At 51.1% G+C, this 22,982-nt stretch overlaps 7 protein-coding genes across 7 annotated transcripts; 5 read left to right on the forward strand and 2 right to left on the reverse strand.

The window, feature by feature from the left end:
* Nucleotides 1-27: 27 nt before the first annotated feature.
* On the reverse strand, nt 28-5,688 carry UHO2_06224 (uncharacterized protein; the record flags this gene model as incomplete). Its single annotated transcript, XM_041560447.1, has 1 exon — nt 28-5,688. One exon carries the CDS (start codon nt 5,686-5,688, stop codon nt 28-30), a length of 5,661 nt encoding a protein of 1,886 aa, XP_041416381.1.
* An 898-nt stretch (nt 5,689-6,586) lies between these two features.
* UHO2_06225 (uncharacterized protein) lies at nt 6,587-7,179 on the forward strand (the record flags this gene model as incomplete). Its single annotated transcript, XM_041560448.1, has 3 exons — nt 6,587-6,764; nt 6,889-6,955; nt 7,116-7,179. 3 exons carry the CDS (start codon nt 6,587-6,589, stop codon nt 7,177-7,179), a joined length of 309 nt encoding a protein of 102 aa, XP_041416382.1.
* A 689-nt stretch (nt 7,180-7,868) lies between these two features.
* Nucleotides 7,869-10,827, forward strand: UHO2_06226 (uncharacterized protein; the record flags this gene model as incomplete). The annotated part of the gene is made up of 8 exons (XM_041560449.1): nt 7,869-8,092; nt 8,176-8,296; nt 8,375-8,430; nt 8,528-8,812; nt 8,908-9,312; nt 9,442-9,912; nt 10,012-10,108; nt 10,198-10,827. The coding sequence occupies 8 exons, from the start codon at nt 7,869-7,871 to the stop codon at nt 10,825-10,827; spliced, it is 2,289 nt and encodes a 762-aa protein (XP_041416383.1).
* Nucleotides 10,828-11,375: 548 nt separating this feature from the next.
* On the reverse strand, nt 11,376-12,752 carry UHO2_06227 (putative TIF2 - translation initiation factor eIF4A; the record flags this gene model as incomplete). The annotated part of the gene is made up of 2 exons (XM_041560450.1): nt 11,376-12,579; nt 12,748-12,752. 2 exons carry the CDS (start codon nt 12,750-12,752, stop codon nt 11,376-11,378), a joined length of 1,209 nt encoding a protein of 402 aa, XP_041416384.1.
* Nucleotides 12,753-13,717: 965 nt separating this feature from the next.
* UHO2_06228 (uncharacterized protein) lies at nt 13,718-15,919 on the forward strand (the record flags this gene model as incomplete). Its single annotated transcript, XM_041560451.1, has 1 exon — nt 13,718-15,919. The coding sequence occupies one exon, from the start codon at nt 13,718-13,720 to the stop codon at nt 15,917-15,919; it is 2,202 nt and encodes a 733-aa protein (XP_041416385.1).
* Nucleotides 15,920-17,022: 1,103 nt separating this feature from the next.
* On the forward strand, nt 17,023-18,555 carry UHO2_06229 (uncharacterized protein; the record flags this gene model as incomplete). The annotated part of the gene is made up of 3 exons (XM_041560452.1): nt 17,023-17,330; nt 17,565-18,132; nt 18,286-18,555. The coding sequence occupies 3 exons, from the start codon at nt 17,023-17,025 to the stop codon at nt 18,553-18,555; spliced, it is 1,146 nt and encodes a 381-aa protein (XP_041416386.1).
* A 742-nt stretch (nt 18,556-19,297) lies between these two features.
* On the forward strand, nt 19,298-21,159 carry UHO2_06230 (uncharacterized protein; the record flags this gene model as incomplete). Its single annotated transcript, XM_041560453.1, has 3 exons — nt 19,298-19,486; nt 19,618-20,153; nt 20,247-21,159. 3 exons carry the CDS (start codon nt 19,298-19,300, stop codon nt 21,157-21,159), a joined length of 1,638 nt encoding a protein of 545 aa, XP_041416387.1.
* Between the last annotated feature and the right edge of the window lie 1,823 nt (nt 21,160-22,982).

Below are 22,982 nucleotides of genomic sequence, written 5' to 3' on the forward strand. Positions count from 1 at the left end.
TCAAGAAAAGCATATTGAGATGTAAAGCTACGCAAACAACTCCCAATCCCGCTCAACGAAAGCCAGCATATAATCGTCAATCGTACCCCCTTCTTCTTCCTCCCCATCCCCCTCTTCCTCCTCGCCTCCTTCTTGACCATTTGCAACGTTCGAAGGATCACCAACCGCAGAAGTGCCCTCCACCTCCCTCCTCTCCCCTCCTCCCTGCTGTTGCTGCTGCTGCTGCTGCTGTTCGTTGAAATCACCCTCATCACCCACCATCTCTTCCTCTCTAACCCTAACCGCCGCCACCCGATCCTCTTCATCTTCCGCCTCCAAAAACGCCTTTTCAACCTCCCAACCACTCACCCGATCCCCACCTTGGCCTTCATCCGGCACACTCACCTCCACGCCAGCAAGTGTGTTAGCATGATCCAACATATCCCTCCAATCGATCCTTTTCGCTAATGTTTCGGTATTAAACTCTCCTTCCTGTATAACGACATTATCCAACAACCTTTTCTGGTTGGCCTTTCGTAACATATTCTCTTCGATGGTATGTTGAGTAACAAACCTATAGATGTGCACGTCTCGAGTTTGACCGATTCGATGAGCTCGATCCATACATTGAGCTTCAATCGCTGCGTTCCAGTCCAAATCATAGAATAAAACCGTGTCCGCCCCAGTCAGGTTAATCCCTAACCCACCGGAGCGGGTCGAGAGAATGAATGCAGAAATGCGAAGATCGCGATTAAACTTCTCGGTAAGCGCTTGTCGCTGTTCAACTTTCGTCGCTCCATCTAATCTAAGATACCTATACCCATGGTAATTTAGGAACGACTCCAAGATGTCCAAAACTCGGGTCATCTGCGTGAAAATCAAAATCCGATGCCCTCCCTCCTTCAGTCTCCGCATAAGGAGGTCGAGTTGTTGGAGCTTGCCACAATCGTACTGCAACAAGGAAGCGTCTGGGAATGCGATATGCAGTTTTACCGCCACCGGATGCAGCGTATCAAACTCTGGCTCAAGTACCTCTGGGCATTGATAGGGTTCGAAACCGGGTAGAGCGTAGCGTGGCATATCAACAGCAACTGCTCGGGGAGTAACGAAAGCGAAACGGTCGATGAAGGCTTGCATGTTCTCCCGTCTAGTCGAACGAGATTGGACTATGCGAAGTAGAGAATCGCATCGATTGAGGTATTCTTTTCGATCCGATTCCTGCTGTTCCAAAGGTTCCAGTCGGCAAGACTTGCCTGCTTCAAGAAGGATACGGATGAGACCGGAGCCGAAGATGGGCCGTTTGGTACATCGGTATTGGTTGATGTAGGCGAGATGTTTCCATTTCTCCATCTGGCCGACAAGGCGACGCTGCTCGCGGGTTTGGGTGAAGTTGTCGATTGTCCAAGTGTCCAGCTCGGGTGGGTCGGGGAGCTTGGAGTGGAAATGAGGCAGCTTCTTGGAAGCGTTGAGTCTGCGCAGATCGCGCGATTCGATTGCTGTCAAGTGCTCTTCCCCATTCGTGATCCTGAAGTTGGTCACATCCAGGTTGACCTTGTCCCAAATGTCTTCCTGCACGAGTTGCCGGCGTACGAGCAAATCCTTGATCTCGTAATCAGCTACAACAGATCTCGACATGGCGAAACTAGTCACGATAGGCCGAACCTCGAACAAGTCAGGATGGTTACAAACTTTGCGGAGCTGCATCAGACAATTGATGATGCTGAGGTAATTACCGCTCGCGAGACTCTCCCTGGTCTTTGCTCGCGACATAAAGTCGTTGTAGAGAAACCGCTGACGCTTGGAGAGTCGACAAGTAATGACATGTTCGTACTTGCTCGGCAACTCTTTCTCCACCTCGCTCTTAAGTCGTCGCAAGAGATAAGGTCGAAGTACAGCATGAAGTTTCTGCACCATTGCACGCGTTTCCTCGTTCATACTGGTTCCTCCTTCGATCGCTTTGTCGAGTGGATTGGAGAACCAGTCTTGAAAGTCCTTCATGTTTGCGAACGCTCCTCCACCTGGCAGGTCGGTTACACCATGAGGCATAAGGAAATACATCAACGACCACAAATCCATGAGGTTATTCTGCAACGGTGTACCCGTCAGCAAGAGTCTTCGCTGCGAGTTGAAGCCTAGCAGTGTCTGCCATCTTTGAGATCGGAAGTTTTTAATGTGATGCGCTTCGTCCAACACCAGATAGACCCAGGGCTTGCGGCGGAAAATGTGTTGATCCGCCAACACGATCTGATAGGAAGTGATGCAGACGTTGAAGCTGTTTTCCGTGTTCCATCCAATACGCTTCTCTTTGCGTTCCCTCTGGTTGCCGTAGTAGGAAAGGATCTTGAAACCGGGCAAGAACTTCTTGAATTCGACTTCCCAGTTGAGCATGACACTGGTTGGGGCAACGACGAGATGCGGACCCCAGACGCCTTTGTCGCATGCAAGGTGTGCGAGGAGAGAGATGGTCTGGATGGTCTTGCCCAAACCCATCTCATCGGCGAGGATACCGTTGACACCGTTCGCGTACAGACTGGACAGCCACTCGAAACCGATCTGTTGGTAGGGTCGAAGCTGTCCGCGAAGCAGAAAGGGTTGGCGATAACGAGCTGCCTGACGATCGGAGGAGACGATGGAGGAGGCACGTGTCATTGAACGACGACTGGTACTGCGACGACCGCTTGTCGCAGCTGATTCTGTGTCGCTGTGCACCTCGTCGAGCAGAGCGTCGGCAGGCCGAACAAGCGTATTAGAGCTGGGAGCGTCTTTTGTCATCTCTTCGTCAGGCTCCTCTTCGTCAAGCTCTTCTTCGTCAGGCTCCTCTCCGAGCATCTCTCCTTTGATCGATGCATCGACGTCCTCTTCCATCTCCTCCATCTTCGGCGTTGCAGGTTGATCTTGATCATCTTCCTTTGGAGGAGCTTTGCTCTCAGCATCGTCTTCCTCGTCGGCCTCTCGTTCCGCATCCTGGCTATAGCCGTATCGCTTGAGTAGCTCTTCAATGGGTATATTGGCATCGGCCTCCAGACCTGCATCTTCACTATCATCTTGCTCGTCCTCTTCCCACATCTGACGCTCGAGCTCAGCATCCTCTTGCTCTCCATCATCAGCATCGGCATCGAACTCAACATCATCGGCATGGAGCTTGGAGTTCTTCGCTTGGTAGGTCTGCTCAACTGCACCTCGTGCACTTGGTCTGGACCTTGGAGGTGGGCTTGCTGCCTGGACCGATGAATCTGCGTTGACGCTTGCATCTGCATCTTGGAGTGCTGGTGTGCTGGGCATTGGATCGTCTGTGTCAACGGTGGCAGGCGTCGAAGGTGCAGGAGTCGCGGTGATGGATCGATGACGCTTGATGGGAGAGGAGATCTGTCGGATAGTGTCCACCTCCTTGGTCTCGCTGAGGCCGATCTCTGCGTCTGAAGCTTGGTCTGCCTCAGTAGCCTCTTCCTCAACACCCGAACCGTCAGGCTCGACACTTGCATTGCTACCGTAGCTTGTCCGGTCGCTGGCCTCGTCATCGCTGTCGACGAGACTGTTGGCGCGAGTCATGACTTGGTGCTGCTTCTTGAGCATAGCTGTACTTTGTTCGAGGATCGCATTGAGCTGTTCTTTGTCCATCTTTTCCTTCTCAGCCTTGTCGGCAGCTGCTTTTCGGGCTCGAACGATATTGACGGCGAGACGCCATTGCTTGAGCACTTCGCGCAATGTCCATTTGGCCAAGGCACGAATGCGCCTCTCTTCTGCCTTCTTCTCGCGTTGCGAGGTTCCTAGCTGTCGCTCCCAGTGCTGTGCGACGATGCGAGCGACTTTGCGAGCATTCTGCTGTTTGTGCCTGGCGAACTGACGGATTTGAGGATAGCTTGCAGCGACAGCTTCGAGTAGATGGTCCTGGTGCGACTTTGTGCGAGGCTTTTTGTGAGCAACATGACGAGTCGTCGATCCAGCTTGCGGATGTAAGGGTAGTCCTGAGCGCCATCTCTGGTCGAGCTTGATGTAGGTTTGGAGATGAGCATCCTCGCTACCTGCTGCTTGCCAAGAGCCTTCGCCATCGTGCAAAAGATGGAAAGATTGCAGCAATGCATCGAGGTTGCCTCCGAAGCGTCTCAGTGATGGAAGCTGGAGTGGAGAAAGGATGTGCAATGGGGGGACATGATCTGGCAAAGGTCGTGGTCGATGTCGTAGGATGAAGGCGTCGAGCTGGTCTCGAGCTTTGCTCTTGCGAAGGCCTGCAGGCTTGACGGGTGCATCGGAGGAAATCTCTTCAACGAGCGAGCGCTGAGGTCTTGAAGACTTTGCAGTAGAGGAAGGAGCTTGCTTGCCTATAGAATGCAGCCTCTCCTCTCGAGCTTTTCCTTTGCGCTTGCCTCTGGCAGGGCGCATACTAGTATCCTGATCTGAACCTGCACTTTCTGCATCGCTGCCATCATCCTCATCCTCGTCACCAGGATCACTTTGAGAATGAGCGGGCATGTTAGAGCGAGACTTGGAGTCGAGGATGCTAGACGATCTTGTGCTTCTGTCATTCTCTGGGGCGCGACTGGCATTTGCTGCATTGGTGGTGGATGGTGGTGTAGATGGATTGCTGGGAGGCTGAGGACGTCTGAGGGAAAGACTCTCGAGTCTAGCATTGACACGGTTTCGAGTGATACGCGCTGGTGTGGATATACTGGCAGCGGAGCCTGATTGATGGAGAGTAAAGCGAAGATCATGCTGATGTTTGAAGGTGGTGAAGACGTCGCTCTGGTCGTTGCGTGCGAGATGAGGATCATATCCAACCATGGTGACGAACTTGGTGAGGTGAAAGAGCTCACGAACGAGCATGTCGTGGTCATCATGGACCTGTTCGAGATCTGACTGCGCCACTGCAACTTTCTCCTTCTTTCGACGGTCGAGGATTTCAGAGAGCGGAGCCACGGTGGCAAACTGAGCCAAAGGTGTGATTTCTGGCTTGGCGCGGCTTGAGCGAACTGTGGGCGGACACTGGTCTGCTTCTGCATCCTCTACTTGTGCAAGTGAGAGCGGATCTGCTTCGAGTTTGACTGCTGATCTGCTTGGTGATCGAGATCTTTGCTGTAGATTCGGAAGATCCGAGCTTGTTGAAGCGCTGCGAGACTGATCTCGTGCCCTTTCATTTCGCGAGTTGGCTTTGATGGAGTTAAGGTTTGATGATGATGCTGATGCTGATGCTGATGCTGCTGCTGCTGCTGCTGCTGCTGCTGCTGCTGCTGCTTCGCCTGACGATTCTTGCCGTGTTGTGCCGGAAGGAGGCCAAGGAGGAGATTGCGAATTGTTGCTGTTGCTGTTGCTGTTGAGCAAAGTGGCACTTGGGCGTGGTCGGCGAGCCCGACCTGAGGCACGATCACTCTCCTCCTGTGCTTGGTTCTGCTGCTGCTGCTGCTGCAGTTGCAGTTGAAATGCTGGACCAGGACTGGAGAAGGCAAGCTCTGCATCGATTCGCCTCCGTTTGGTCGGCACTTTGGGCGTATTGCTCCGCTGCTGAGCAGAAGCGGATCCTCGGTTGCTTCCGACGGATCTTGGTTGTGATGGACCTGCTTCTCCTGTTGAGTCGTTAATACTCGAGACTGTCGCATCGATGCCATTTGCGCCATTTGCGCCATTTGCGCCGTGACCGGATAGCAGAGCGTTTGAGCTCACATTGTTGGCTTGTGATTCTGCATGATGCTGAGGTGCCCTCTCGCGAGGGGACATGGATGTCTACCTGTTTCCAAAGCTGTCGACAATGTATCTGCACAACGCTGCTCCTTTCCTTCTTTACGCTTCCAGTGCCTCTCTGCACGCACTCCCCGGTCTGCAGATGTGATGTTGCGACGAGGGTCTCAGGCCGTGACTGTCCGGGAAGGTCGTCGTGATCAAGTTCAAGATTAAGGTTGAGGATAGCAAAGAGCCGTGCGAGCTTTCTCAGCGTTCCAAGTGCCCAAACTGAAATGCGTGAGAACAAAGGTAATGTGGCCGAACACAATGCCAGACGGCTGCTCCGAACGTTGTACCGCGCCTTCGGCTGATCCGAAGATGATCGCTCAAGGTGACAAGAGTGTCGATCGATGCCGAAGAGAAGCCGAAAAGATTTGAATGAGCCTGGCACGGCCAACTTGATTCAAGGGGTGCTAAGGATGTCGATACTTGTATAGGTGTAGGTGTAGGTGTAAGTGTAGGTGTAGGTGTAAGTGAATGTAAATGTGAATGTGAATGTGCGCAAGAGGGAAAGCTGGTGCAAACAAGTTGTGTTTGTCGCGAGAGCGCTGCTGCAACTTTCGCTCGTGCCGTCGTCTTGCGACCTCGAAATTGTGAACAAGAGGCGTTGTTTTTCTTTCTGATTTCTCATCATAAACCAAAGACAAGACGAGATCTCATTCGAACCCTTACTATTTTCTTCTCAGCCCATTCTCAATTTGATTTTATTCAGAAAAATTGAGCAACAAAAAGTGGCTCAGAAAAGTCAGGAAAATCAAGTCACAGAGTTGGGGGATGTCGGAGCCACGTCGGCAGTGTTGAACTGTGCCCGGACCATGCTTTGCTACGGCACGCTTCGTCTCAACTTGCACTCTTTCGGCACACCTCCGTCGCTCTCTCCGACACCTCTGCAAACATGCCCGTCATTCATATTGTTCTCGTCAAGCTCAAGCAGGCCGTGCTCTCCAACGGCTTTGAAGAACTCAAGCAGAAATGCGAAACCCTCGAGGATCTGCCCATTGCCAAATCAAAGGCTCTCCGGATCAAATGGGGGCCTCCTGCCTATCCTGGCCGCAACGAGGGCTACAACTGGGGTGAGTGCCATACCCTGCAAATGCAAATCGATCAAGTGCCAGCTAAACTGACCTCTAATTCCCTTCTTCTCGCTCTCTTCTTCTCGCTCTCCTCACGCATTCCGACAATCTTCCCAACGAACAGGTCTCTACTCAGTCTTTGCCTCTCGAGAAGATTACGAGGCATATCGTGACGACGAAGAGCACCGAAAGTGAGTTTCACCTTCTTTCGGCAAGATCCCGACAGCCACAGCGGCGAGTTTTTGTTTCCCACGTTTGCTGACATTGAGCTTATCTTGACACTTTTTTTCTTTCTTTTTTTTTTTTTTTTTTTTTTTTTCTCCGTCACACTGTGTAATCAACCTGGGACAGCTTCGCAAAGACGGTCCTTCTTCCCAACACCGACAGTCTGCTTGCCTACGACTTTGATATCTAGATGGGCCTTTCGGCTTGGCTCTGCTGTATAGTTCCAGCCGCTTAACAATGGAAAAAAAAAAAAAAAAGAAAAAAAAAAAAAAAAAAAAAAAAAAAGAAAAAAGATACAGATACAGATACAGATACAGATACAGTGCCTCGACACTTGGAAAACACAGGGTGAAGAGGGACAACATTTGTACAGACCCTTTCTGAAGATCACTGTGGCTTGAACAAGATTCGGTGATGGTGCCTGGGCAAATGTGCCTGATGGAGGTGGAAAGTGGACAGATTGAGCTCTGTCCCGATGGGCGGTGCAATCTCACGCCAGAACTGTGACTTCTGAGAAGGAGGCTCAACTGTGCCGAGAAGCGATGAGGAGCAACTCTTCGTCTCGCCTCCATCTCCTTGGCTCGCCCCATCTTGCCCAAGCCCTATCTCAAGATGATGAGAGGTACCAACCTACTGCTTTCATCGCTCTGGTGCCTGAAGATGGCAACCATGAGGCTCTTCAAGCCGACTTGGCGACCAACCTCGTCAGCATGGATCGTGGCAATTCGGGACAACATATAACAAGACGAGCTGGTTGAGTGTTACGTGTGTTTACAACATCCTCCCCTCTCCCTTTCCCCTACTATTCTCGCTGGCCAAGGTTGTTCGATATTCACTCCATACACCTACCCTCTCTGGTGGCGCCTGTCCCCTTCCACCATGACGAGAAAGACCCGCAGCAGCACGCAGAAGGCAAACGAAGCGGCAAGCGCCAAGAAAGAGCCCGATTCTAAGCGAGAAAGGTCTCTACGCGCCTGCACACGATGTCGACAGCGAAAGCAGCGATGCGATAACGCACTACCGCACTGCAGCAACTGCCTTAGAGGCGGTGTCCCTTGCGAATCCTTCCCAGTCAGTGCAGAGTCGCAGGAGGAGATTCTACAGTAAGTAACAGTCAAAGAAAAAGTAACTATGTTAGCCTAGAGAGAGTTGCTCAGAGCCTGACCTGCTGTCCCTTGTTCCCTAGCCTTCACGATCAGCTGCAGGAGAGTTCGCGACAGATCGATGCAATCCAAGAGGAGCTCAGCATGGCTCGTCTTGTTGTGCTTGACGATCTCTCCCTTTTCAGCGCTCTGGTCGTCAAGAAGGTAGGTTCTTCAAATACACGCTCGACGCTGATAAAGACCAAGGCAATGCTCAATCCCTTACCCTTACGTATATTGCAGCTCACCGACGATGCGCGTCAAGGCAACGTCGCAAGTCGACAGGCAATCCAACAGAGGTTCGTACAGGTTCACACTTCCAATTGCACAGAGATATGCGACCAGTCGAATGACTACTAAAAACATTACTCTATTCTCTTGACCGTCATTCGACAGCTCGAGTACGGGCAATTTAATGTACATGAACATCAGCCATCTGCAAAACTCTCCTGTAGAGCTCTCAACCATGGCTGACGTCAAGCCCAAAATCAGCTTACCCAAGCCTTCTGGCGGCAAGAACAAGATGCAGGGAGCTGGCGGCAAGCTTGACCTATGCAAAGCCGTCGAGTTGCTCGAGAGTTGCTTTCCAGCAGTCGCTCCTGCTATCACTTTTGCTGTGGAAAACCTTGTTCCAAAAGCCTCATCAGGACGCTGGCCGACTCTTGTCGACATTGCTTTACGGTATGTACAGCATCCCACCTCAACAACACAGAATCACTTGGAAGCTGACCGCATCCAATTCGGTCGCAACACAGTCCTCTCACCGAACTTGTCAGGCTTCTTGGATGCGACATGCAAACAGATTCGCACGTCACCACGCCGCATGGCTACCCCGTCGACGCGCAAGTGTCTTTGAAAGACATCGCCACCCAGCTCTTTGAAGCCACCGATATGACACGGGTTGCCGCGCTCATGTTGTGGGCTCTGCTTGCCGTCGTCAAGAACAGACCGGAGGAGCTTGTTCGTCTTGACAATGTGCTGACGCACTTTATGCAGGTATGGGAAAAGGCAGCCTCTGCCGACCCTGCAGCGCTTCTTGGTGTCATTCCGGTGAGTCTCGGCGTCAATGAAAGAGTCGCTGAACTAGCGCTGCAGAGCGCTAACGTTTTTCCTCTACTTCGACTTTGCTTTCACTCGCAGATCTCGTTCCGCCGCATGTACGACTGGATGCATCTGCGTGGGTATTGCACCGTAACTTTCGAGTCGAGTCAGACATTGGAGCAAGGCTGACATTGTTTCCGGTCGGTCGACATTACAGAAACTGCGATCATGAGCGGGAAGCGACACATTCAGCTGACCAGGTGCACTAGCTTCGAAGGCATTGATGCGATTGCTTCCAAGAGTGATTTCCAGACCTTCCTTGCGGCTTGTCATGTCGAGCAAAAGCGACTCGAATATGAGGCGATGCATCTCTTGGCCATGCTACGGGGCACCATCACCGATGACATCTTGCACGACGCCGTCCAGAAGCTTCTCTGCGAGCTCAAGCATTTCGCTGACGTTTTTGCCGACAGATCGGACTCCTTTGTCACCTCGGTCAATGTTGCGATCAACACTCGTCAGGCTCTGATGCGGCAGAAGCTGGGTATCCAGCTGTACGGACTGTTCCCACGCATGCTTCACAAATACTGTCCCAACGATCGCCAGCACTCGCGATGGCTCATTAACGCAACGCAATTAGCTTCGATCACTCTTTCCTACCATCGTTCCGCATTTGTGCATACCGAATGGCTGGGTGATCATGCACACGATGCTTTGACCTTTGTGGAGCTACTCAATGCGTAAGTCTTCTGAGGTTACCAAAGGCGATGCGCCCAGAAGAGCATCAAGACTGATTCAACCCATGTGATTCTCACTCGCCCGCCATCACGGTGAAACAGCTTCGCTTGGTTGATGCAAATGCCGCAAAGGTCTACGAATGCTCGTGGCGGATTTCCCGAGCCAGTGCAAACAGCAATAGAGGTGGGAGAGCGATTTGTAAGTAGCACCACCCCTCCGACCGGCGAGATGATGAAGGCAGTACGGACGCGAAACACTGAGCTCAATATCACGTATCTTTCCAACAGGCTTCAAAGTGGGCTCAACACAGCGCCAATATCCAAGCAACAATCACTCGACTCGGCAAGCTTGGAGACGAACAGCCTACATGCTCAGGGCTGACTACGCCCTGGCAAAGCGCGCCCTCACACACGAGCTCATCGAGCCCTGATGCGTCCTCCCCGCCCAGCCTTGAAACGCCGCACGCCAACGACGAGATGAACGCATACACAAGCACACTAGCCCAGCCGCTCGAGTGGCAGCAGCAAGAGTCGCAAAGCCAGATGTGCTCGCAGGTTCAATCCTCGGTTGGTGTTAGGCTTGATACGAGTCTCCATTCGACGGCTAGCGCTGTTGGTGGTGATGGGGAAGAGGGATGCGTCGTGTCGATGGGGATGCAACACAGCAACGTGTACACGTGCAACGATGGCACGCATATCTACGGGCATGCCACGCAGAATGTACAGCAATGGGCGTGCTCGCCTGCACTGATGGCTTGTGTTCCTCTTGAACTACAGGAGCGTGCGACGACAAGTGCTGTACCTCTACAGCCATCTTATACGGTCGGGTCGACGGCAAGGAACGGCAGTTCGAACAGCAACACCACTACAAACAGCGTGTTGTGGTATATGGACGATCGGGCACATTCAAAGCCCTAATACTCGGTCCCCTAGGCATATGTATATATAGATCAACATGACTTGCGCGATCGATATATAGGTCATCATGGACCTTGGCTTGGCAGCAGCGTAAACAAAATGCGGACAGTTGCGATCATCATCAAGGATTGAGACATGAGTGGCTGACACAAATGGCCAACAAAAAAGGATCAACGCAGAGACACAGGCGGGGATTTAAAGCGGAGAAGGGATGGAGAGAGAGAGAGCAGTGGGAACAAGAAGGAGGATGCGATTGCAAGCGTGATAGGCAGCAAAAGAAACATGTGTGAGAGAGAGAGAGGAGAAAAGCATATAAGGACCTCTTTCCAGCTTGGCTTTTCTTCTATAATCAGCAGAGTAGAACTGCAGCCGGCTTCTATCGCTGCATAGAATGCGATGAGAGGGAGCTGAGGATCCGACTAAGCTAAAGAGGGCGAGAGGTAGAGGAGATGTCCAAGGCAACTAGCTGGCTGCCAAGATTGCCATCGAGACTTTTTTGCCATCGAGACTTTTTTTGCGATAGAGACTTTTAGAGCTTTGGAGCAAGCTTAGATAAGATCGGCGACATTGAGAGGCATCTCATCGATCTGAGTCGAGTAGAACTGCTCAATGTCACGAAGCATCCTGACGTCATCCGAGGTGACAAAGTTGATGGCAACACCCTTACGACCGAAACGACCGCCACGGCCGATACGGTGAATGTAGTTTTCACGGTTGCTGGGCAAATCGTAGTTGATGACCAAGGAGACTTGCTGAACGTCGATACCACGAGCGAGGAGATCGGTGGTGATCAAAACACGGGAAGAACCGGAACGGAATTCACGCATGATGATCTCGCGTTGGCCCTGTTCCATATCACCGTGCATGGCGGAAACGGTAAATTCACGAGCGGTGAGCTTGTCGGTAAGCCAGTCGACTTTTCTACGGGTGTTGCAGAAGATGACGGCCTGAGTGATGGTAACCGTCTCGTAAAGATCGCAGAGGGTTTCGAGCTTCCACTCTTCCTTCTCGACGGCGACGTAGAACTGCTTGATACCTTCAAGGGTAAGTTCGTCGCGCTTGACGAGAATGCGGATGGGCTCACGCATGAACTTTTTGGTCACCTCGAGAACCTCGTGAGGCATGGTGGCCGAGAGAAGGACACACTGAGTGTCCTGAGGAAGAAGCTGGAAGACCTCGTACATCTGGTCCTTGAAACCACGGGAAAGCATCTCGTCGGCCTCGTCAAGGCAGAACATCTTGAGCTGATCCGTCTTGAAAGCACGTCGGTTGATCATGTCGTAGACACGACCGGGAGTGCCAACAACGACCTGAGCACCCTCGTTGAGCTTAGCCATGTCCTCGCGAACGTTGGTGCCGCCAATGCAGGCGTGGCAGTTGATCTTCATGTAGTCGCCAAGAGCAATGACGACCTTCTGAATCTGCTGGGCAAGCTCGCGGGTGGGGGCAAGGATAAGAGCCTGAACGGCCTGGATGCTAGGGTCGATGCGCTGCAAGATGGCAATGGAGAAGGTAGCCGTCTTGCCCGTACCGGACTGAGCCTGAGCAATGACATCGTGACCCTTGATGACGGGGAGGATGGCACGAGCCTGGATAGCCGAGGGACGTTCGAAACCGTAAGCGTAGACACCACGGAGCAGTTCGTCCTTGAGCTCCATGTTGTCAAAGTTGTCAATCACCGTCTCCCAGTTCGACTCGATCTCGCCATCGGCGATGTTGAGGTTGTTGGCAGCAGCGGGGGAATCGTCGGGTCTGGAGCAAAGACAAGAGCGAGAGTGTTAAAGGGATCAAAGTGACAAGTCAGTACATCATGGTGTTCAAGCCTTGCAGATGGGAGGATGCAAAAGTGCGATCAAGAAAGCGTATCCAGACAATCGACCATGCATGGGAAAAAGGGGGGGGGGGGGTGGGTTTGCTGACGACATACTTGGACATGTTGGGCTCGGGCTCGAGGTGATTTGGATTGGTAAGAGCGCTGTCAAGAAAGACGAAAGGATCGAAAAGGGGCCTTTGGGATAACCGGCGATGGGGTGTTTGTTGAAGTAGCTCTTGCGGGTTTGCCAAAAAGCAGATGATGGCAGAGGAGCAAGATGCTAAGCTCGACGAGGACGGGGAGATGATATCCTCCGAGAGATCGAAAAGAAAAAGGAAAAAAAAAGAAAAGAAAAGAAAAAGGAAAAAAAAAAAGAAAAGAAAAAGGAAAAAAAAAAAGAAAAAAAAAAAAGAAAAGAAAAAAGCGCACTCTCCAGGCTCACTCTCCAGGCTCAGAAAGACAGACCGACCAGACCGACCAGACACGCGCGCACACAAACTGAGCCTCGCAAAATCCCCAAAAAAAGAAAAGAAAAAGAAAAAGAAAAAGAAAAAGAAAATCAAAAAGAAAAAGAAAATCAAAAAAATCAAAAAAATCAAAAAATCAAAAAAATCAAAAAATCAAAAAAAGTTTTCCATTCGACTTTAAAATGCAAAGCCTTGCGCTGAATTTGTATTCAAGTTCGCGGTTCTCGTTTCTAATCATGGATTTAGGAAAACGAAGGAGGAAAGGTTTTTTCTATTCGGATTACGATCGACGCATTTCAAGAGAGAAAGAGGAAAAGAGGAAAAGAGGAAAAGAGGGCGAAAGAAATATTGTTGAAAGTGTTAAGGCGAAAGAAATATTGTTGAAAGTGTTAAAGCGAAAGTGTTGTTCTTGCTGGAATATTTCTTGCTTCTCTTCGAATCGGGGAGATCAGGCTGTTTGGGCCGATCGATTCGAGTCGATTCAATTGCGCAGTTGGAGTGGCCGAGGAAAACTGGGCAAGACCCATTTGCATCTTGTCTCTTGATCTTCATCTTGTACTCTCATCACTCACTCTTTCCGCACCATCATCCTCGACTCAGCTGATGAGCCATGAGGACCGCACAACAGCCACCGCCGCTGCCTGCTGGCGGCAGTAATATGTCAGGGGCCGCTGGTCGACGTGCCAACTTTGGCGCTTCTCTTACTACCACCCCAGCAGACGAGGATCAAGCTTCATCCTCACAACCTACCACTCCAACCAGGACCCAAGATAATAACGACGACGACCACCAAACCCCCCCCGAAGCCGAAACATGCTTTATCTGCGCAGACCCCATCAGGCTCTACTCGGTCACCCCCTGCGATCATCGCACCTGTCACATCTGTGCTCTCCGTCTCCTCGTCCTCTACAAAAAAGACGAATGTACATTCTGCAAGTCCAAAATATCCCGTCTCATCTTCACCTCCTCCCCCTCCAAACCCTTCTCCTCCTTCGCCCCCACCTCCATCCCTTATTCCGACAAAAAACTTCCCATCAGCTTTGAAACCAAAGATGCCCTCCAAGAAACCGTTCTCCTCCTTCGCTTCAACTGTCCGCACCCCGACTGCCACATTGCCTGTGCCGGCTGGAAGGTCTACAAATCCCACGTCAAACGAGAACACAACCGTCTCCTCTGTCAACTCTGCATCACACACAAACACATCTTTGCACACGAACATACACTCCATACCCAACAGTCCCTAGCAGCCCACCAGAAGGCCGAACATAGATTATGCCAGTACGACAGCTCATGGTTCTACAGCGACGACGAACTGTTCAGTCATATGAGGCATCGACACGAACAGTGCCATATCTGCAAATCCAGAGGCGGTGAGCAGGAGAGATGGAAGTATTACAGGGACTATGATATGTTGGAGAAACATTTCAAAAGCCAACATTGGTTGTGCGAGCATAGCCAATGTTTGGCCAAGAAATTCATTGTCTTTGAGACCGAGCTGGATTTCAAGGCTCATCAGGTGCAAGAACATGCCAACCAGTTAACTACCAGGCAGAGAAGGGAGGCCATCAGGATCGACGCTAATTTTGCCTTTCACGATGGTCCTGCTCACCAGTCTTGCCGAGCAGCAGTCCTTCCATCTCGAGCTAATGCCGCTGCCGCAGCATCCCGGGCCGACCCAGGGCCTTCAGAACCAAGAGACCTTCTCCCACTATCCACTCTCGCCTCTCGTACACACCTTCCTGGAGCAAGTCCAGCAAACCACGCTTCACGTCCTGCTATCTTGCCTTGCAACCTCACCTCCCACTCCACCGCTCAGCCTATATGCCCAGACCCACCGCCCACACCAACCGACTCGCGCTCCACCCAAGAAAAACACCAAGCCTATATGAACAAAGTGTCCACCGCCCTCTCCGCATCCCAATCCCGCATCACCTCTTTCCGCCATGCAGTACGACTCTTCAAAAACGGTGAATCCAGCCCACGAGATCTCCTTTCCACCCTTTACAGTTTAGTCGGAGGCGAAATGGACGATTGTGCTCCCCTCGTCGACGGATTGCTCGATTTGCTTGACGACAAGGATAAGTCGAGAGCTCTGAGCCAAGCTTGGCACCTCTATCGCCTGGAGAGGACGCAGTTCCCATCCCTGTCCCACGCCGGTACCTCTACTCCTACTATCGGTCTCATCCCAGGCAGTAGCTACGCAGGAGCAAGCAATCGCCGAGGAGGAGGAGCAAATCCTATTCCAAGTATCAAAAATCCTTCCACCGGCTCGACTTCTATTCCAGGATCGTTAGCCCATACAATCGCACACTCTGCTGCCTCCCGAGCCTGCGCACCTTTGACCAAATGGAATGCTGCATCCGCATCCGTCGCCTCGGGAACTGCATCGGGGAGTAGTACGCCCAAACCGTTCGTAGCAAAAGTGCACTCCAACTCTTCTCTGGCTCGCACGGCGGACATGGATCCCTCTTGCGCCTTCCCCTGTCTACCCACAAACGCAGCAAAAGCGAGTATCAACGCGCACAAGAAGGCGCTCTTTGCTGCGCGCAAGAGTCCTAGTACAAGTGCGGTGGGTACGCCTAGTGCTGGGTCTGGGGCTAGTACACCTTGCACTCCTCCACCCGTGCCAGGTGCCCGCGACCGGTTGGCCAACTTGAACGCAGTCAACGGCGCTTTGGCTGCCTCTCAGCAACATCCAGCGGCAAGTGCAAATGGCTCCCAGCCAGATCCAGACACGCCAGGAGCGAGGAAAAAGAAAGGAAAGGGCAAGGGTGTTCAAGTGTTGACTTTTGGTGGTGTACATCGTCGATAGAACTCGCTTCATCATGGACAGTCACTTTTTTCACTTTTTTCTCCTGACACTGTTTCCAGTCCTCATGAGTCCGGTGCGAGTGTTTACAGTCAAGGCCAGACACAAGTGTCCATAGTGTTAACAGCCATACATTGGCCTTGAAAGGAGAATTGCTCGCCACTGACATCTTCCTGCATGGCAGAACACCCTATGGCCCTGTTGGCACCAGAAGCACAACTGCAGCGGGTACCCCTGACACAGCATTCTCTGACCATGTCAAAGAGGCACTGGATATAAATGACACTCTCATGCACTTGCCAGATCTCAAAGATATTGAGTCTGAGCTGCAGCAAAAGGCTCACTCTCTCCTCGAAAACTTCCATGCTCATCTCAAGGTGCAGCAGGAGGATCGACAACTTGGACTTTGACAACATCTGTGTGCTGTTCACCAGCCGCTTTCAGTAATGGAAGCAAACCACCTTTTTTGTCTGTCCTGTCGCCTCTTGCATCAATCAAGACTGGCATACAAGACCAGACGATGATGCCAAGACATACTTGTACAACACAGGCATCATTGACCAGAGCAGTAACAAGAAGCACAGTCGAGAGACAGGAGGTGGCAAGTTAATCGTTTATCATGACTACATCAGGTTTGTCAATCACATAGCCTTGCACTTCTTTCAGACGATTATTCAATTCTTCACACTGGTCATGATAATGTCATTGAGGCCATCAGCACCAAGGACAAGCACAAGCTTTCACAATTACTGCCATACATTCCTCTGAGCGTGATGCCCATGAACAATGTCGAGGTTGAGTGTAAGCGGTTGCGCACCTGAAACCAGGGCTGGTGTCACGCCTGGGTACTCTCTCGTGCGAATACCAACCGTACGAGAATACTTGATCAATATCCTCTCACCTGAATACACATTGCACAGGAAAGTTCAATATCATTGCACAAAACTTTGCTTGTACAGAAACTAGTACTTAAACAGGCTTCCACCTAGATCTCCTCCTTCCTGAAATACATCTACTTCCACCATTACAATGTGCATATAGCCTGTGCATGTAACATTGGTAGCACTCGCAAGTCTTTCGACAGCAGCAACTCCTTTGACTCAACTATGGTCAATACCTCAAGCAACATAACTCCATGCTATGTTACTTGTGTGCAAGGTGGCTCCTTGTTGCCACCACTCAATAACCTGGATTGTCCTGAGGTATCGCCCTATCAGCAAATGTCATCAAGAACCTCCTTCTCCTCAAGCTCTCCTCCAACCTCATTTGCTCCAAACATGCCTGAGGCTGACACTCTGCAACCTGGAAGCATGCATACAGCCACTTCCACCACTGCTGGTGATGACTCCAACACCCCAGCTTGGGTTCAGATGCTTCTGGAGCAGCAAGCTCATGCTCACTGTGCCATGGAGGAGTGACAGGCCAACATGTTCAAACAACAGGCTTCCACCTTCCACCTCCTCAAGACCTTCATCTTGAGCCAAGGATCTCATGGTCAAAACTGATTGGCACCCAAATGAATGGTGCCCAAGTGCCACCTGCCCTTTTCTCCATGTCCTTCCAACTATGCCTGGGAGGAGCACATGTTCAAACATAACTGTGAGGCACATAGCTATGATTGAACCTCCCCTCACCACCCTGATGACAGATGCAACAACCATCCTTACACTCATGATGATCACAGCTATGCATGCAAAGTGCAAACCAGAGTGGTCCCACAGCTTCTCATTAAGGATCGCACCTTGAAACCAGAAGAGATTGCTATCTTCAACCTGGGTGCCAGAGACAATGTCAAAGTCTTCTGCCACCACATTCAGGACATAGCGGCCTTCAAGAGTCAGGCTGCTGTTTGCAAAACCCTCCCACAGTGCTTGCATTCCACTGCTACTGATTGGTACACAAACCTTGGCAATGTTGAACATGCTCAGCTCCATGTGAGTACTGATGCATGGCAACACCTCCTCCATGATCATTTTGGTATGAGCATCACCAAGGCCCACAGTGCTCTTAGCTCCCTGTGCTATGACCTTGCAGGTGACTACCACACCTACCACAAACACAAGATTCACCTTGCATGCATTGCCAGAATCACCATTCCAGAGCAGATCATCCAATCCCTCTTTGCAGGTCTACCCTTTGACATGAGGAATGCTCTTGCCAGCAGCCTCGAGGGCAAAAAAGCTGGGGACCTCAATGTCTTCTATTGCTGCTGCCTGGTGCAATGTGCTACACTCCTTATGCATCGCTCAGAGCAATGCCAGGCACCTCCTCCTACCTTCAAGACTCCTCAACTTTCTTGGCCACAACAGCACCTTGCTCCTGGTCCACCCTTTTGACCCCAGTCTTTAGCTGATCATTTGGTTAAACAGCCCCCTCCTCACCCATGCCAGCACTGCAATGGCTCCCACTGGGATGCTGACTGTACTAAGGCAAGTAAGCCCTTAGTGCGATTTAACCCTGCTGTGGCTGCTCACCATGTCGATGCCACTGGCTATGAGGATTCAGACTATGCAGCCCTGGAATACCACTACCTTGAGGCTAGCCAGGCAGGCCAACCAGGAGACTTGGATGTGGATGATGTGTTGGGCATGACCTACTCCCCAGAAGCTTCCAGTGATGACTCCTTTGGCTCCAACTAGGACCTCGAGGAGAGGCCCTCACATGAGCCCTCTCTGCTCAAAATGCCTCCTGACTGGCCCTTTGTTGGCCATGTCTCCAGACTGGCACTACTGGTCATAGATGCTGTGATGCTGCCCCTCACATTTCAGTTAGCCCCCACATACCTGATGATTTATGTCCAACCACCAGGCAGAGAACCATTCTCAGCCTGTCTGGATACCAGATCCTCTGTATCACTCATTGATGATGCCACACTGCAGCTCTTCGAGCACAAGCTCTCTCCCAGTGACCTCTTCATCCAGATGGCTGGCACTCCAACCCAGGTTGAGAGCTGTGCCACATTCCTCCTGCATGTGCCCTGTCAGGCACAGGCCTTAGCCTGTGTAAACCTTCAATGTTATGTCATCAAGCACCTCCCTCCACACATCATCCTCAGCATGGACTTCATTCTCTGACATGGCATTCTTTATGACACCATCAAGGGCTTTGTCACCCTCCAATCTTGTGGCCTCCATACCAAAGTGATCAGCATGGTGGCAACACCTAATCTGGAGCCTAACCTGGTCATCACCCATGTCTCCACTCCTCTGTCACCCAATGTCTTGGCACCAGACATGCAAGCTCCACCAGATATGGATGGGCACCAATTACCATTCACTGTCATGCCAGACCAGCCCCATTCCGATGAGCTGCCAGTCTTTGATGATGGTGTCTCTCACACCTTCCACCAGCACTTCCTCGACACCTTCTCGGAATTCCCTGATGTCTGGTGGCCCAAACTCAGCCTCTTACAATCTGGCGAAGCGATGCACCTGCTGTCTGTCATGCTGGATGCAAACCCCCACCTGTTCAAACCCAGGCTATACTGCATTTCACCATGGGACTGCTGAGCCATCGACATCGTCTTCGACAAACTCACACATCAGGGATGTCTTGCACCTGGACCCCCAGGTATGCCATGTGGCTGGCCAGTGTTTGTCATCTACTGGGAGGGTAAACCCCAACCAGTCATGGACCTCCACCAGCTTAATGACATCATCAATCTGGATGTTTATCTGTTACCTATGCTGGATGAACTCCAGGAATGCCTTGCAGGTGTGAACTACATTACCATGTTCAACCTGTGTAAGGCATTCTACCAAATGCCACTGCACCTGGATGATCATTGGAAGGCAACAGTCCTTACTCACAGAGGACAAGAGACCTTATCCTGCACAATCATGGGTCAGTCACATTCCATTGCCTTTTTGCAGCATGTCCTAACAACTGCATTCAAGGCAGTGGGTTTGTCTGATGTAGCCTTTGTCTATGTTGACAATTTTGGAATCTGGTCTGGGACCCTTGATGAGCATGAACAGCATGTGCACTCTGTTTTACATGTCATCCAGGACCTGGGTCTTACATTAGCTTGGGACAAGGCTCATGTTGCTTGCAAGGAAGTACCCCTTCTCAGTCACCTCATTTCCAGCAAAGGCACTCAGACCATGCCCACTAAGTGTCAAGCTATCCAGTCCATACCCTACCCCTCAGCCTTGACCCAGCTAGAGCATATAGTTGGGTTCTTCTCCTACTACAAGAACTATGTCCCATGCTTCTCAGCTCTTATTTCTCCTCTCCAGTGACTCAAGACTACTCTCCTGCACCCTTCCCCTAAAACTGGTCATGCCTGTAAGTGATACTGCACCAGAACATCCATACCTGCTGACCCTAGTGTGCAGCAGTCCCTCACCAAGCTTAAGTCTATCCTACAGGACTGGGCCTTACAGTTTCCAAACTACACCCAGCTGTTTCTGCTCTATGTCAATGCTTTGCAACAACATGGTTTTGCCCTAGCCCTCCACCAAAATCGTCTGGGGATGGATACTGATAAGGATGTCCATTGCTTGGATGCTATCCATCCTGACTCAGCTGATACTACAGCAAAAGTTCCAGTTTGGTTTGACTCTTGTGCCCTTAAGCCGGCCGAGCGATCCTACTGGCCCACTGAGCTCAAAGCCATGGCTGCAGTCTGGGCCCTCTTCTGGGTCAAGTGTTTTCTGGATGCTTCCCCCAGCCTGCATTTCCTTTTCACAGACCACTTGGCAGTAACTTCAATTGCCAACACCAAGCCCTTCTCAACTGCCCCCACTGCAAGGAACCCCCACTTAGTTTGCTTTACTCTCATCTTGGCCAAATTCTGCCCTAAACTCCATATCTTGCACTGCAAAGGTATGTACATGGCACATGTGGATGTGCTCAGTCACATCCAGATGTCAGAAGGTGCATCCATCATGTTTCATGTCCAGGAGCTCAAACTGAATCCAGGGCTACTTGCAGAGCTGCTGCAATCCCAGCAAACCGATTTGTCACTGAAACAGGTACATGACAAACTGGAAAACAGCACCAACAGATCCCACCCATTCAATAACAGTGTTTTCAGCCTTAATGCTGACAATATGCTCTGCAAGCTCGAGCCAAATGGTGTTTGGCAATTATGCATTGGCACAATGGCACTGTCTCATGTCATTGGCCTTGCACATACCAGCCACTTAGGTGCCAAGGCTACCTTTGATTGCTTCAGGACCATAGCCTACACCCCTAGACTCTTGCACCACATTGAGGACTATGTCAAGTGTTGCTCCTAATGCCAGCAAACACAAATGCTTTGGCACCACCCCTATGGTGTGCTACAGCCACTCCCTGCACCTGATATGCCCTTCACAATGATCTCTTGCAACTTTATCATATGCCTCCCCCTTGTCTGGACACCATTTGATCTTGATCTCATTGACATGGTCCTCACCCTCACAGACATGGCCATGCATCACATTTACCTCCTATCAGGAGCATCCACATGGAGTGCAGAATGCTGGAGTTTATGCTACACTGACTGCCTCCTTCCCCATATTGGGTGGCCCCTCAGGATTATCAGTGATTGTGACTCTCACCTGACATTGCAGTTCTGGTGCAGTCTCAACACCTGGTATGGCTGTGAATTGGTATTCTCCATGGCCCACCACAAGAGCGACAGTCAGAGCAAATGAGCTATCCAGTTGGTAGAGCTTCTCCTCTGTGGTCTATGCAATGCCTGGTCCGATGACTGGGCCACCCATTTGCCCCTGGTGGAACTCCTCCTTGCAAATTGCATCAATGCTTCTATGAACACCACTCTGAATGATCTCCTCTTTGGCTTGCAGCTGCGAGACCCATTCATGGCTCTGCAGCCAGTCACTACTCTTGGCAACCTTACACTACCAGACTGCCAGGTGGCCCTATGCCAGCAGGCTCTGGAACATCTCGCCCTGGTCCAGGCTTATATGTGCCAGCACTACAACTCTCTTCATGCTGTGCCACCCTGCCTCATGGTTGGGGGTTGGGTCTGGCTCAAGCTCCATGATGGGTATTCAGTACCTCCAAGCTTGCTTCCACCAGATCAATACCTCAGTGTGCAGCAGGTGGGGCCTTACCCCATCAAACACATTGTAAGCGAGCTCACATATGAACTCTCTTTCCCCCACAGCACCAGGCTCCACCCAGTAATCTCCATCCAGCACCTAGAACCCTATGTTCCATTGGAAAAACCAGTGACCAGCAAGAAAATCATGGCCATTCTCAAGGACTGTGACACCCATTGCCATGGGTGTCAATACTTAGTTCATTTTGACCATGCAGGTTGCAACAAGTGGGTGCCAGAAAACACCATAACTGACCCCACCATCATCACCACTTGGTGTGCCCGCCAAGCTTTCACCCCACCCAGGCCCACCGAAACCCACCCCCCTGTTTAGCTTCCCCGGAACATCTCTCCGGCATCCTCCGGTATTCTTTCGCTTACCTATAGATAGACTCAGTGGGCCACACCCATACCCGCTCCGAATTCCTCCCCCACTCTTGTTCCTTCTCAGACCGCATTCCCCACTGTCTTGTCTCACTTCTTCATCTCGCTCCATGCTCGCCTTGTAGTGTATTCTTCAGCGGGGCCAATGTCACGCCTGGGTACTCTCTCGTGCAAATACCAACCATACGAGAATACTCGATCGATATCCTCTTGCCTGAATACATGTTGCACAGGAAAGTTTGATATCATCATGCAAAACTTTGCTTGTATGGAAACTAGTACTTAAACAGGCTTCCACCTAGATCTCCTCCTTCCTGAAATACATCTACTTCCACTGTTACAATGCACATATAGCCTGCACATGTAACAGCTGGTGTTTCTGGTTGATATCGATGAGATCAACCAAGTATGCTCTGTTTGGTAGGGTTCAATGAACACAACCAGATGACTGAGTTCTGGTAGGTTTTGGCTGACCACCTTGGACACTCTGTTCAGAGGCTATGCAGCATGTTTGTAACACATTGGTTTGTGATTGGTATAAGATACACTTCCTGATACAGCACAAGTGTTTGTAGTGCTGCTGCTTGATGTTCTTGTCATTACCTGGACTGCAATAAGGTTATTGCCTAC

This window comes from Ustilago hordei (genome assembly GCF_900519145.1).
Source record: "Ustilago hordei strain Uho2 genome assembly, contig: UHO2_contig_17, whole genome shotgun sequence".
Taxonomy (NCBI): Eukaryota; Fungi; Basidiomycota; class Ustilaginomycetes; order Ustilaginales; family Ustilaginaceae; genus Ustilago; species Ustilago hordei.